At 40.6% G+C, this 16204-nt stretch overlaps 1 protein-coding gene across 1 annotated transcript; it reads left to right on the top strand.

Annotated features, from left to right (window-relative positions):
* The first annotated feature begins 2510 nt into the window (after positions 1 to 2510).
* BEGAIN (brain enriched guanylate kinase associated) lies at positions 2511 to 14131 on the top strand. Its single transcript, XM_025194775.1, has 4 exons — positions 2511 to 2546; positions 3659 to 3766; positions 9659 to 9742; positions 12758 to 14131. The coding sequence occupies exons 1-4, from the start codon at positions 2511 to 2513 to the stop codon at positions 14129 to 14131; spliced, it is 1602 nt and encodes a 533-aa protein (XP_025050560.1).
* The last annotated feature ends 2073 nt before the right edge of the window (positions 14132 to 16204 follow it).

Genomic DNA, 16204 nt, shown 5'->3' with positions numbered 1-16204 from the left:
TCGGAAGAGTGCGGCACAGAAAAATCACTGCAACTTTACCTGTTCTGTTCCTGTATGGCAAATCAATAAGAAACAAATACCTGAAAACAGGCACCAAATTCACCTAGAATAAATCATTTTCAAATACGTTTTTTTAAAGAACTACTTAGTATGTAGTACTACATACTTGCCACAGTTCAGTTTAATAATTACATTTTATTGTAGATTCATGCTTCACAACCAAATAATTAACCTTGATATTTGTTTTGTGTCCTCAGGACACACAACTCCCATTGCTGTCAAGCAACGCTGAGCTAGACTGATGGAAGACTTTCTTGACTCTGTCATATTGACACACACAAGACACTTGGGAAATTTAAATATCTGATATGGTTTGCCTGTTGGAGGAAATGCTTCACAACATATTTTAAGAAATCTAGAGTGAGAAGTGGGGTCTTGAACCCATTGCTAGAATGAACAATCAAAGCAGACTAGATGTCGGTTAGTGTTTATCCTGACTAATCATCTCATTTATTATGCTGCTTTTTAAAAGATCTTACCACAGCATTATTGGGAGCTTCATTTTGGTGAAGAAGCAGTGGCAACCAGTGCAGACTCAATTAATCAAGTCTGCTGGAGCATGGTAATTACTGTGCTCCAAGAGACTCCAGTGTCACGTGTATCAGCATCGCCACGCTGAAAAATGGCAGTGGGAGCACTTTAACTAAACCTCATTCAACAAACTTCAGTTAAGGCGCCCCCACTGCCATTTTTTAGTACAGGGCTGTTGATACATGTGACGCTTCAATACTCTCAGAGCCACTCTAGGTAAAGCGCCACCCCCCACTCCTGGAGCACATCAATTAATGCCTCTACTAAATAGAGCACTGATTCCCAAATGGTGTGTTGCACATGGGTGATGCGCTGCAAGAGCAATGGAAGTGTGCTGTAAGAGCCCCATGTGTGAGGAAGTAAATACTTTCCTCCCCACCTGACACCCTGAGCCTTCCCCAACTATTCCAGCAGTCTGCGACTGCTCCTCTGGGGATTGCTGCTTCTGCTGCCCTTCCCCACCCAATAGCTTCTATGCCAGCCCCACTCAACCCCCCACACTCCCAGCAGTGCACCCTGCTGTGCAAGGACAGATGCACAGACAGAAGCACAATTTGCAGCCCAGCCCATCCCCTCCATTCCTCCCATGCGCCCAGGTCCAGCAGGACAGGCTGTGGGGGCAGTTGCCAGCATGTGAGACCCTTCAGGAGCAGCCTCAGCAGCAGGGGCACCAACTTAAGTGGCACCAACTAGATCACCAATTGTCAGCTTTAGCCTCAAGGCCTCCCCCCTCCATGTTTTCTGAATTAAGATCTCTCTCAATAATATTCAACTGGGATGCCACAACATTCAGAAACATTATGGAGGGGGCCTTTGAGGCTAAAAAGGTTGAGAACAACTGGTGTAGAAATTAATCCTTTGCTTAAAGAAAGATATATTTGGTGTCATTTTCTTAACGGTACATCTCAGCTCTGGCAGGGGAATGGACTAGGCAATGTTTTGAAATATGCCTTTTTAGCAGGCAGGGGTGTAGGGAGCTCATGGAGCACCTGGGTGGGGGGATGTGAGGCTATGCCAACCACAGTTGACTGGGGAGGGGAGCCCCATTCTCCCTACTCCCCAGATACATTGGCATGGTGCTTCACTGCCTGGTTTCTATGGCCAGGCAAAGGCAGCACAGATTTCTCCTGCTGCTGCAAAGGCTGGAGGAGGGGAGGTAGAGTGCTATTCCATCTGCTACACTCACCTCCCACCCCCGAGACATACTGATTGGTGTGGCACCGTGCTGCCTGGCTCCTATGGCCGGACAGTAGTACAGAGCTTTTCCTGCCATGGCAGACTCCTGGCACGGGGCCTCCTGGTGCTGCCTCATAGTCAGTGCCTGAGATCAGTTCCCCCTCACCCCACCCAAATGCCCCTACTAAGTTACACTACTGTTTTCCAGTGTAAGAGTGAAGCATGCCACCAATTTTAGTCCAGAAAAAAGTGTGCCCCAGGTATCAAAAGCTTGGGAAACACTGAAATAGAGTGAGGGACTGGAGTCCTACTGGGTTGAGAGTCAGAAGATTAAGGCTCATAGTTGCCTGTGAGACCTTGGACAAATCACTTTGAGTGAAATTCAGAAGTACTTTAGAGCTTAAAGTACAATTTTGATACAGTTTAATTCCCTAAGACCAAGATGACAATTCACAAAAAACACACCTGACCCCCTTGGGTGCCTCAGACTCCCTGGGTGCTTTCATTTTCACCAGAAATGTACTTAGAATGCCTAAAGTTCAGCTACTTGAGCAAACTTAGAGGCACCGCCATCTTGGCTAAGATGAACATTTAGGTTCCAATCTCCCCCCTAAAGTCATCTGGGAGTCTCTAACTTGTTGTCCTTGTGCCTAAGTCCTCAGAGGAGTTCCATTTATAGGTGTGTTCCAAGCATGCCTAACACAAACTTGGAATTGAATTTGGCACCAAAAACCGTATTCATAATGGTAGTTATGTTGCACACCTTTTATAATAGTCTAGTAAGTACAGCACTTGTCCAGGCAGTAGGAGCCTTATATTTTTTGGTTCTTCTCAGCCACCAGGAGAAATCTCCCAAGAAATTACCCTAGCAGACAGGATATAGGCAAGTCTGGGATGTGGCTACTCCCCACCACTCCTGTTGTGGCTAGCCAACAAAAGGGATGGAGAGTAGCACAATCCCAAACTTGCCTGTAGCTCAGTGGTTACGGGAAGTAAAGGACACTTTACAGATTTGATGCTAGTGGGAGATGCTGAGAAAGGACACCTGAGCTCTAGGCCTATTTCCCAGACAAGAACTTTAACCAATAAGCCAGTACACAAAAGGTGGACAATGATGGCAGCACCAACACCATGCCAGTCATTTGCAAGTAAAGGGAGAAACTTGAGCATCTAAGGCTAAGCAGGAGTTTGAGTTTCATAGTCCAGTTGTACATAGGTGTCTAACTCATGCCTTTGGGTAGGCACTCCTCTGCAACCTAAGTTCAGGAGAAATGTAGAATTTCATGTACTTCCCACACTTTGTTCAGAATTTCCTATTGGTTGGCTTAAACTTCACCCGCTCAGACCTTTTTTTTTCTGTTACTCCATAGCTTGCTCAACCCCCTTGAAATTAACACAATCAATCAATCAATTGGACAAACCATTCATTTTAGAAATGGACACACTAGTTGATCTATTTTTGACAGCCCTTAGATCAATTGTGTTCTGGGATGCCTGCAGCTTCTCCAGCTTGATGGAAATGGAAACCAAGGATGTGACTGGAACAAATTTTGGTATATTGGTCAAGGAAGATCAAAGTCCTCCCTAGGCTTACCCTAGTAGAACCCATTTTCAATGAAGCTGGATTATCATCATCATCACTGTTGTCTGTATTAGTATTTAACATTAGTTCTTTTTCTCTTTTTCTTAATGTGAAATGCATTTGGCCTCCACATTATCACAGCATATTCTCTAATGTGCTGTGTAAAAGAAGCAACCGATCTGAGCTGGAGGGGAGAATACATTGTTCATGTTATGCATCTTGGTTTTGAAAATGGCATCAAGCTTTGAGGAGTTTTCTGGGATTATATTACAGTGGAAAAAATACTGATTGATCCATTTCTATACACAGGGTCAACATTATGAAGAGGAAAAAAGGGCTTTAAGCCATGAAATAATTGCGCTCAATAATCATTTAATAGAAGCCAAGGTGACAATAGATAAGTTGTCAGAAGATAATGTAAGTATTTAATTATGGATGCCTCCCAAGGTCGTATATGAAAGCAAATTAGGCCACATAATTTATATAGAATTAAAGATTAATTTCCTATTCTTTACATAAAGTGTGACTTGTCAAATTTATAATCAGAAATGTTGCTATGTTGGAAGTTTCTCATTACTCTATAATTTTAGCTTTTCTTACATTTCAGTTGTTGTGTTGTAATAACTGTTACTACTGGTCTTTATACCCCAAATTTGGAGAATTTAACTAAACTGCATTCTATATTACTATAAACCAGTTTCAGCATACTTCCCTGAAACAAAGGTCCCAAGATAGTGTATGAGCAAATCCTGCTCTGCACCTATCAGTGTCTGCATGCAAATTATAGTTATATGGGCATGGGTATGACAATAAATAGACACATGGCCATAAATTTGTTACCGCTAATATAATTTCTTCACTTCCCAGTTTTTCCGATCATTGATTCCTAGAATAGGACTCTTAGAGTCCTGGTAGATGTTGCATTTATGTCACAATTCACCTGTTAGTCACACCATAAATAGTAATCGAGCCAAATGTTCAGGAAATTAATGGTGCAACAAAACAAGAAACAAGCCATAAGGATGTTCCACATATAATGTGTAACATCTTTGTGGCTGGTTTCTATCATACCTTGAACTGAAAATGTAGCAGGGTAAAGCACCATCATGCAGACCAATGTCATGTGCATGGCTGAGCTTTAAGTTTACCAGCTGACACAATGACATCCCTGGTTCCACACCTCAAGTTAACATCCCTTCTCATTTGCACCTTGTGGACAGCATTCCCTCTAAGCTGTGTGGTGTGTGCGGCCGCACAGGCATGCCTGGCAGCGCAGCATGAGCACTCCTGCGCGACTGTGCAGGCCATGCAGCTTAGAGGGAATGCTGCTTGTGGAATGAGAAGTTGGGGATAGGAGAGCTACCCCATCATTTTTAGGTGCCAGAGCATTGAAAGCCCATCAGCTGAAACACTCCCCATACATAAGCAGGCTGAAAGCCATGTAGTGCAGCCCTGCACCATTAGGCTTTCAGCCTGCTGCCACATAGGGAGCACACTGTCAAATTGAAAGGTCATCACTGGAAGTCTAGCATCAGGGACTGGTTTCCAATGCCATGCTTTCTGCGGCACCCTTTGAACGTTTAAGTGGGTGAGGAGCCTGGCACTGGGGACTGAGTCCCTGATGATGGGCTCCCCACTGTGACAGGGCCAACCTGGAAGGTGGCCTCAGGCTTCATCTGCCAGCTCATCCTGCACTTCCCTGGTCCCCTTATCATCTTCTCCCTCTTTATGCTCAACTGCCATGCCTTCACGGAAAAAAAAAAGTTTCTGGAGGAGATGCCAGAAAAGGAAAGTCCAGTGCTAAGTCTCTGGTGCTCCCTCTACCACTTTTACTCTAGCAGTTCTAACCATGGCCGTACAGGGCAGGAATCTTGGTCCCCAGCTGCCCCCATAGACATACCCATGCCTCACACGTTTTTCTCAGTCCCTGTTTACTGGATCTTCTGACTGTGCTTGTTTCAGTCTCAGGTCCCTGAGGCTTCAGCTTTGCCTCCTTGGGTCTCAGTTCAGTTCCTCTATCCGAGCTCTGGATTTCAGCTCCATGGCTCTGCTCCATCTAGTTGGGCCTCAGCCCTGTGGCTTTGGCCCCTCTCCATTCCAGCTCATTCCTTGCCAGAAAAAAGAAAAAAAAAGAAAAATGGCACTGTACAAAACACTGGGCTATGCAATCTCTTGCCTACCCCTCACAGCCACTCCAGATCCTCCAGTGCTAATAAACATAACAGGACCTGCACTGGGCATATAACCTGTTCTCAACAGAAATCCCAACCCCCTCCACCCAGGTAAATGTGAACAATCCTCAATCCAATACTCCCCACTCTGGATGCACTCACTCCCAGCAGGCAGTAGGTCATCTTCTTCTGACCAACTAAAGTTCTTTGTGTTTTGAAGAAGATTTCTGTTCTCCTCCACAGTCAGGGCCAGAGTGTCCCTCTGCCCTGGACTCAAGGGCAGCCTCTCCCCTGCTGGTCATCTGACCTGCCTGTCAGTTAACAGGGCCCAGATGCTGAAGCCCATTTAACTGTGCTAGTCACACCTGCTGTTCCTTGCAGCTAGATGTCTGCAGGCAGCAGTTACTTCACTGGCTCTATATTACTCTTTCCTCTTCCTTCTAGTAACAGGGGGTAGGGATCTCCCATTACACCACTCACCTGTGACACAGTTGGGGATCTGATGAATTTTATCCAAGATCCTAAAAATTGCACATCCTGTCTTGCACATGTGGCATGGCAGGATGCACAATTGCTGGGATCCAGGATAAAATTCATCAGATCCCCAACATGAAATTAAATCAATATCTGCCAGAGGGCCCAATATCACTAAGCACCTCTTGTCTGAGAGAGGATTGTACATGATTGACTCATCTTCATTATTGAGAATTTAGGTTCCAAATTCTGAAATCCAGGGTATAAATTCTAAACTTGGCTCCAGAATTTTTCCTTGGGGACAGTTCCTTCTATAATTCTTTATCTCCCTTTACTGTAAAATGAACATATAATATCCTTCTCAACTGTCACCAGGCATCTCTTTACACACTGTAGGGAATTATCATGTATTTGGAAAGGGGCAAAAAAGGTTGTGAAATTGTTCCATTGTACCTACTTAAAAGGCACTGGCAAAGAGAGAAAGACTGCATGTTTTAATACTTTATAATACCACTCCCTATCTGGAGATATTAAGCAAAATATTTATATTACAAAAGGCATTATATTCTCATTAGTACTCTTTAGTGCCTTGCATTCAGTGTTTTATATGCAAGCTCACATGCTGATTTCTGATCCTTAATCATGTGAACTGCAAGAATACCTACATTGATTTTAACAGAAAAAATTGTGTAACCAACATCTTACCAATAGGAGCATGGAGCTCACAATCTGTCCCTGAATTTGTAACACACTTAGGGTATAAGAAAAAATAGGATAAATGTATTTGATAGTTTAACATCTGTACTAAAAGAACTATGTAATTACAATACTCTAACTCAGTTTTTAGATGCACTGGTACAAATCCAGAAAAATTCCACTAAATTCAATGGAATTATTTCAAAAATACAATGAAATTAGATATTCCTCTGCCTTCATCTGCATTCTGGAAACTCCACTGGCATCAGGAGGAGGTATGAAGCATTGTGACAGAATTAGATCCAACATGTGAACTAAGCCGAGTTCTCAGTTTTCATGATTTGAAAAGACACCATGGATTGAAATGGAACATGGAGCAATCAGTTGTTCCTGCTGCTTTTGTTACTCTTCAGCATTCATATTACCATTGAGCTAGAGGATATGGACGTAAAAATAACTAATGGTTGGGTAAAAGCAGGAAAAAAATTACTTCATATCAGGTGGTCCATGATAACTGCCCATGAGTAGGCTGTTTCTCTGTAGCAAGTGGAAGTTATCCCATCATAATTTACTCTCTGTTGAAAGCAAGGGAAATTACCCTGGTCTAGCTTTTACATACCATGGGATAGTAATGTACAACCAAACAGTTCCCACGCAGCCAGTGATGCTCTGAAGTACCATCCCTCTTTCCTCTTCAGTAAATAGTTTGTATCCCATACTCTAAGATTGAGACCCATAATCATTTCCTTATGCCCCAGAGTGAATCACAACAAAAAGAATTGTCCCCAAGGTTAATGGAGCAATGACAGCTAAGAAATTGTGATTGAATTTGGTCAAATGTGCTCTGATAAGGATCCGCCCCATAGATCTTTAATATTATAAACAAGGATTAACTGGAGATGCTATTGAAAAACAGAACTTTACCTGTAAGGTACCTGTAAATCACTGCTTTACCTGTAAATCACTGCTGATATTTCTTCAGTGGATGATATTTTCCCCATTCCCCTGAATGCCACTAATGAATGATACCTTATAGCTTTAGCAAACATGTGAGGGAATATGAGAGAAACCTACTGATCAATTATTGCTCTGCTTTTGCCCTTCTGGAGCTGATTTGAATTAATATTATATTAAAGGAGATGATTAATTCCAATGAGGTCATGTATGCTTTCATGTTGTGAACAAGATACATTCACTACATTCAACTTACATGTGATTTTCTTTGTACTTTTTTTTAAAGATGCTAAAAATAGTGTCAACATTGTATTCTGTGCTTGCCATGGCAACATCTTCACAGAGGAGGAAATGCCCAGTCTTGAATTAAGAGATGAGCCTTTGGAGTGATTTCATTCTTGCTTAATTGTTCCACAAGGAATTTCTATTGGCTGTCTGTGTTTTTATATTTTTGCAGGAATGCACTCAGTATAAAATATCTATGTAAAATATGCCAATATCACATGCATATGCAACAGAGATTTTGCTTTTAAATTCAATGTTTGGATTCCTACTGTTTGCATCTGTTTTTTTAGAATAGAGATCCCGTTTACTAACATAAAATCCAACAACAAATTTATTAGGGTGGAATTTATTTACCGTCCCCCATCCCCCAGCTTTACATTAGAGACAGGCAATGGGTTGTGTAGAGTAAGCTGAAAAGAAAAGTAGATAATGCAGCAATAATTTTCAAATAAGAGCATTTGAAATTGTAGATGTCAACATGGAGCAAGTAAAATGTGGATGTGCTTTTCCCATATCTCACAGCAAACTGATCCCCCAAACATCTTACAGAGCCTGCTTTTCCAGAACAGCAAGATTTTTTTCAAACAATAGCATTCACAAAAGAGACTCTTCCTGCCTTTCCTTTTCATAGAAAATGTGCATTCATTTTCAGAAGAATAAATGGAACGAGAAAAGTCTGTCTGCTCTGAAATGATAGCCTCAGCACCCAGAAAAAAACAATGAAGCTATTTTAAACCTAACCACATTTTCTTTACAAACACTATAATAATGTCTGTGCATTTGCGTGGCCTGGTGCCTCAAGGTTTTTAATGTTTTCTGTACCTCCTCAATGCATGTCTATAGAGCCTACGTTTGAAAATAGGTTTTGTTTTTTTTAATGGCACCTTACCAGAAATAAGCCATGTATAACTTGCATCCCAGGGGTCCTATACCTGCTGCAGTGGAGGGTACAGCTGGGTATAGTAGGGTAGCACAAAGCAAGGCTGAATATTGAGTTAAGCACAGATTTCTGTACTGAATTCCTCCATTAAACAGGCTGCAGGAGCCATTCCACCACAAAAACAATGTAACTAACTGGTGTTAAATTTGCTTTTTCCCTGCGTGAAGTTCTCTTGGTACTTCCTGATCCACTAAAGACATCAAATAACTATGCAATGAGATTTATGATATTTGCAGAGTTGCATTCTGCAGCGCATTTAATGAGCCAGGAAGTATTTCATAAAGACACAAAGGAATGTTTAAAACCTGTGGTAAAACTCCGTAAACTTCCCTTACAGCCTTATGAGACTGTTTCAGATATTTCGAATATGGTCTCCAAGTGCTGCTTTAAGGGGATGTTCAGTAAAGAACATTTGTGCTTTACTGGTATTTCCTTTGCAATATAGAGCTAATCTGTATATTGGTACCCTTAGTCTCTCAGGTATATTTACTATATAATGCTGAGTTCCTCATGGTAAGTACCCACCCCATGCTCTCAAGCTGTTCTTGAAGTAAAACTGTTTCAAAAGTTTCTTTCTTGGTCATTTTATTCACCTTTCCTTTCGTACCCTGGGGGGAGCTAACATTTTGGGACTATGCAAGGAAAGTAGAACCGTAATGACTTAGAAATATAGAGTATGGTCTACACTTTCCCAGAGTAAAGCATACAAGGATTGCCCAGAAATGAGAGCAGGAATCAATGCCTCAGGCTAGTTGCAAATGTAAAAAACAGGCTTTTTTTGTTTTTTAGGAGCTCTATAGAAAGGACTGCAATTTAGCTGCTCAGCTGCTCCAGTGCAGCAAGAATTACAACAGGGCACATAAGCTTTCTGAGGTAACGTGAACAAACTTAATGAATATACAAAGAAATAACGTTTCTTGAAAAACAGGCTGTTCTGTGTGCATCAATCCCAAAACCCATTTGCATTTAAATCATTGGGTTTTCTATTTCCTTTAAGCAACAGGAAAGACTGACTATACCTCTTAACTTTCTGTGCAGTTGAGGGATTGTTACAAAATCTCAGTTTCAGATAAAGAGGGCGATGCTCCCTTTTCCAAAAGCTCTGGTATGGATTGGAGCAGGCCTGCACCGACCCTATTGAAAATCAAAGGACTGAGACTGCTCAGACCTCTATCATGTAAAATGATAAAAGAAAATAATGAAATCCTACTGCTGCCAAGGCTTTTTTACACAATCAGTTTTTCTCCTAAAACTAATCCCAAGCCCATCCATTCAATTCCAAAAATCAATTTTAAAACAAACGAACAGGGAAATAACATACTTTTTTTTCTAAGGAGAAAAATATTTAATTTGCAAGGTAGAAGTATTGGTTAAATTAGTTAGTTTGTCCCAAACCTTCTGAGAGAAACTGATCCTCTAAAGCTGAGGAAAAAGAGTACCAAATGATTGCCAGGACGGCATTTTATTTTATGCCATTGCACAAGTCAAAGCAAACTCTAGGAAAAACTGTGCCTATATTCACTAGCTTTCCCAATGAGAAGTGTGATTCTGGTCTTACCAACTGAGGTTAATAACAATACTGACAAGTCACGCAGGAAGATCAGGATTTCACTGCAAGTCTTTACAGTGACCTCTGAGACACTTTGGAATTACTCCCATTCTGCCAGTTGACTTTAATGGAAACAGAATTAGGCCCTCAATTAATGGCCTGTTTTCACAGCAGACCTTCTTGGAAGGTATTTTAATGAAACAAGCTTGTGGGATGCTCTTACATAGTACGCAGTGCCTTCAAGATGTATGTTCATGGCAGAGGTCACAACTATTAGGACACTGAGTCCCTTTTTTTCTGTTTCATCAGCTCAGTACAAAACTAAAAGGAAAATCTACAAATTATTTCTAAATCAATATAAGGTTTTGTGGTATTGAATAAATCTGTTAATGGAAGGTGAATTTACATTGCCTGATCAATAAGGGCAATGACTAGAACAGAGTCAGAGCCTCCAGATCATATAGTGACCTGATCCTGCAAACACTTTCAGGAGTAAAGTTTACTACCATGAGTAGAACCATTGTTTTCAAAAGTCTTTACTGGGACTGCTCTCAGGAGTCAGGACTACCTCCTGTAATAAATATTCACAAGCTCTGAAAATACTTGGGCCCTGAAAGTACACACTGATGAACTTAATCGCAAAATATTCAAGGGGGGGGGTTTCCATCATTTCCAAAAGCTGGGTCACCCTTTCAATTCAAGAGGCAAATTCTCAATTTACTACTGGAAATATTTGTTAATTCAGAAACTGAGTGTATGTAGTAAGGAACATTAAGTAAATGGATATATTGCAAAACTTTGAAATTGCTTGACTAACTATGGATAAATCATGGACCAACATAGTTTTAGATAATTCCATGAGCTGTAGTGCAGTGTATTTATTACTAATATTATATGAATATCATTTTACCAATACCAACCCTAGTACCCAACACCCCAAAAGGAACAATTATCTTCTTTAAAATGCTTAATAACAGAAATAATATGCATAAAATAGATCAAACAGTAGTGTAATGATTGTTCTTTATGCTCATAAAAATCATACCTACCCTATATAATAGTTTCAATTTAAAAATGAATTTCTTTTGCAATGTTGACCACACCTTTATGGTGATTTGTATTGGTTTGGCCTTGCAGTTTGTTTATTCAATCTTTGTTGCATCTGTAGCTACTGTTACTAATATTGTTGTCTGCCAGAGCATCAGCAATGTTGCATACTCTTATTTCAAACAGAGGATACATTGTTTAAATTAGCAATGTCTCAATTAACCTAAAATATCATGGGAAGTGGTAAATAAAAAGGACTCTCATCCTACACCAAACTAACTGGCCTGTCATTTCACATCATGTCATATTTTGACTGCATTAAGGCTTCTGGGTTAAACCAACTGTAAAAACTGTGAAGTGAAGCTGAAAAACGAGGAACCATCTGTTATATATAATGGAATAATTATCCATAATGGTCACTCTCAAAACTTTCTTGACTTAGAGTAATCAAGATGTTTAGTTCAACAATTGTTATATTCTTTAAGCTCTGTATGGCAACATTATTTAGTAATTGAACATAATTATAAGGTCAGTCGCTGCCTGTTGGTTATAAAAGAGAAGAGAAATTTCTGGGATTATCTGGTTGTAAAAGTGTACCTTAATGACAATGGGAGATGCTAAAAAGAATCAGTTTGGAGTCTGCTAACAAATTAAAGAGATAAATTTTCAGTTGGTGGAAATCAGCATTCTCTTTGATCTCAATAAAGCTACACTGATTTACACCAGCTGAGGAATTTAACCTGAACATTTTCTGAAAACTCCTGAATGCAGATTCCCAGGTACAGTCCCTATATGGTATTTTAATATGTCCACTTGCAGTCACAGATAGACTCTGGAAATTATTTTAGGGGCATCTGAAGAGGAGAAGAACAGAGCTGATTCTTCACTCTAACAGGGGCCAAGATACCCCTCAGATATTCCAGCTGCAGTCTGCACCTATGGGCTGAGAAGTGCTGCTATAGAATATAGTTGGCCATCTGGACTTTTAAAATTCTGTAGTCAGGACCTCTCATCCTTTTTTATATTCAGTCACACCTTAACTTGTACAGGACTTTTTCAGTTTCACAGGACTCTCCATAATGGGGAAATACCTGAAAGTTTCAGAACTTTGGCTCAGATTTAAAAATGTGCAAAGATTTCTTGTTGTTTAAGAATCAGTTTCCCCTCTCACCAAATGAAACTGAATGCATTAGCAAATTAACCCTGTGTATGGAATTGTATAAGCATGAATAAGACAGCCTTACTGATTTTCCTCCTTTTCTCCTTCCCCACATTATCCCTTTATGTTACAGCTGCCATCTGACTTTCAGGAAAGAGTCAGCATCCATCTGGAAAAGCATGGGTGCAGCCTTTCTGTACCTCTCTGTCACCCATCATTCGCTGATACCATACCAACTTGTGTCATTGCTAAAGTGCTGGAAAAACCAGATCCAAACAGCTTGTCCTCACATTTGTCAAGCACATCTACAAGAGATCTTGCTTTTCAGGACTCCACTGGGAAGCTTGGGCAAAGGCCCCAATACAAGTCTGACATCTATTGCAGCGATACAGCTCTTTATTGCCCTGAGGAGAGGAGGAGGGAGAGGAGACAGAGTGTTGATATGCAAGTGAAAGATGTAGGGTTTTTGAGATCCCAGAACTCTACTGACAGCACTGTAGAAGAAGATGGCTTCCATTCCAGCTTCTCTCATGAAGCCTTCCCAGAATACGTTACCTCTTTACCAACCTCCAGCTCCTATTCCAGCTTTAGTGTTACATCGGAGGAAAAGGAGAATGCCCAAGCCAGCACTCTGACAGCCTCTCAACAAGCAATCTACATGGGCAACAGAGAAGAAATGTTTGACAGAAAGTCATCTTCAGGTTACGAACATCAGGGAAGTCCTAGGTTTGCCAAGTCCAAACCTGTGCAGCACATGGAACTTGCTGATGACAATGACAACTCTCCCACTTTTACTAGGACTCTGTCTCCTTATGCAAATGAGCCTTTCCATTTCTCAGCCATAACTACGCAACAGGTGTTGGCAAGTCAGAAAATGAGGAATGAGTGCAGAAGCACCCATCTCTCAGAAGAAGACTTACCCGGTCGGTGGAGGCAGCTGAGTGCAGAGGACATTGGTGCATATTCTTATAGGAACACTGGCAGACTGTCCCCCTGCAGTTTTTCAGAACAGTACTACAGCAGTCCAGTCAAAAAAACTGAGAGCCGAGCAAGCCCCATCTATGCTAGTTACAAAGCAGACAGCTTCTCGGAGGGAGATGATATCTGCCAAAGCAGACTTGTGGATTCTTGCTTCCTGAGAACAGACAGTGGCCTGAATATTGACATCAGCAGTAGCTGTAAACAGGACAAGTTACCATCTTACAAAACAAAAGAATCAAGAGACCAAAAAAATGAACGGATAACGGTCCAGTTGTGCAGTAGCAAAAATATGGAAAGTAGCCCAGTGTTGAAAAGGGAGTATGTCAATGTAAGCCCAAACAGCTCAGCAGAATCTCTCAATCAGAGTTCGATGGAGGCTTCAGAGATCCACCAGTCTTCCATGGAGCAAGGAAGCCATTCAGGCCTTCATAGCAAACAGCAGCAGTTTCAACGGACTGGGAGTACAGGTCTGAGTCGGAAGGACAGCCTTACAAAAGCACAATTATATGGAACCCTTCTAAATTAACCATCTTCCAGAACTGCAATAAGAAAACAAACAAGCACCATTTGATACGTCTAGTGAATGACCAGGTTCTAAGAAACAGGATTATTATAAAATATATAGTCCTAATGGTACTGTAGGTTTGAGACAAAAACCTGTTCAAAACGCATTACAATTTTCACACACCATCCTGTCCATCTGGGAGACTACCCTTCCCCCTCTTTTATAAACCTGAAATATTTTTATAAACAAAATGGTATTTATTAGACTCTCCTTAATATCAGCTATTTGAGCAGTACTCTTTTCCCTTCAAGCAGGTTTCTTATTTATTTTTGTGCATGAGGCCAGCTGTGCCTAAACTCTTGGAGGAAAAGGGTGACATCATTATTGCGGTGACAACAAATAAACCCATCAGATAAAATAGCGTAAACTCCGCGTCCTGTGAAACTGAAATATACGAGAACGGTGAATTCAAAGAAGTATATTTTTAAAGGAGAACAGAAATGTAACCTAAGTTATTTCATACACATGTATCTATGAGTGAATAATGTATGCACAATGTGATACAAATATTTTGTTCTTTTACTTCATTGTGTTTCTGCTGCCCTATTTTCCCCTTGTATACTACCTCAAAAGTAATTGAGGGTTTCTTGTCACATATTTTCCGTAGGCTTGCATTTATATTGTCTAAAATGCATGCAGTGTCATAATTAGTACTGTATTTTGCATTACTTAATAAAAGACACAGATGGAAACATTTTGATTTTTTTTCTCATTAAAGTATATCCTGAGTAATGCGATTATTGACAGTCCTTTTGCCTGGGGTCAAGCAAGAGAAGAAATCCTACTAAATTCAGTAGCAGTTGAAGACGCCAAGTGTGAGGCTGTTCAGCATCTCTTGCTATCAAAGGATCAGGCTCTATTTAGCCTTACAGAAAGAAAAGCTATCACTAAGATAGAATCTTCACTGATTGCATATATGGTATTTTCTTTTTTTGCCTTTCATAATGATCACAATAAAAATCTGAAGCAAAGATGGGTTATTATTTCACAAAATAATGGACGGATAGAGCAAGATCAATTTCAGTACAGACGGAAGAAAATGGGCTTTAAGTGTTTAAAGAGCTCTATTATCTCCAACCAAATGACATTCCCAGAGACTGCTTCTAGTTCATGATCACTGTAGGGTCTTGAGATCACTGAGCAGCTAGATGAGCCCAGTAGCAAAAGAATTCAGAGACAAAAACAGCATTGAAAGTATGGTTTAAATTAGCAAAATGCAGCCTCACAATGAAGACACAGTCAGTTGCACACAGCTCTTCCAAACTCGCCTGTTCTAAATTATATTTGAGAGTGATTTTTAGCATATCGATTTGCAATTTAATCCTATTCAAACATACCTTTCAAATGTTACCCTCCATTGATTTCAAAGGGAGAGGAACATATACCTCAGAGAGACAATTTTGGTCCTTAATATCCATTTGCACTTTGATAATACAATGTGATTGATAGTTCACTGTGCACTTGTAATGCACACAGTAGCACAAGGTAAAATATGATTTCTCTTCTCAAAACCTTCCCTGCTCATGAACCTATGTCATGAACTCACTCATAACTTCTTAAAATTTCTTTGCAACTGGCATTTTCCATTACTAAATTCAAACCAAATCAGTATTTTTAGAGATACAGATATTTAAAGACACGTGTCGCATCCATATCACCTCCCTGCTGTACCTAGGACAACCACCAAGAGTTCTGCCCACTTGTTCCCATTTCATCCAGGCCCTGTCTGGCAACTAGGCAAAGTACACAGTTCAAAGGATACTTGAGTTATGTGCACAAAAACCATTTTCCTGAGACAGAGAGCCTGAGAGAGGTGTTAGAGTATGTCCTTAGGCCTCTGTCAAACTGTCTGGTCTGCCTAAGTGATGGACTTGGATGCAGGCTGATCAGAAAGGTCACTGGGGAGGTCATAGTGTAAAATACTGGCCAACTGAAGTCAATGAGAGTTTTGACTTTAATAGAGCCAGGACCTCGCCTATAATTTTTGCATTTGCACCTCAAACATTTCTCCTTGTCAGATTTCCATCAGTCAAT

This window comes from Alligator sinensis, unplaced genomic scaffold (genome assembly GCF_000455745.1).
Source record: "Alligator sinensis unplaced genomic scaffold, ASM45574v1 scaffold102_1, whole genome shotgun sequence".
NCBI lineage: Eukaryota > Metazoa > Chordata > Crocodylia > Alligatoridae > Alligator > Alligator sinensis.
Note: the sequence above shows the minus strand (reverse complement) of the source record. Positions and strands in the feature narration are given on the sequence as shown.

Bases quoted from the DNA above. Each gene is read 5' to 3' on its own strand.
- BEGAIN (XM_025194775.1), top strand. From the start codon at position 2,511: ATGGTAGTTATGTTGCACACCTTTTATAATAGTCTA. The intron at 2,547-3,658 runs GTAAGTACAGCA...TTCTATACACAG, and splicing joins ACACCTTTTATAATAGTCTA to GGTCAACATTATGAAGAGGA. The intron at 3,767-9,658 runs GTAAGTATTTAA...TTTGTTTTTTAG, and splicing joins ATAAGTTGTCAGAAGATAAT to GAGCTCTATAGAAAGGACTG.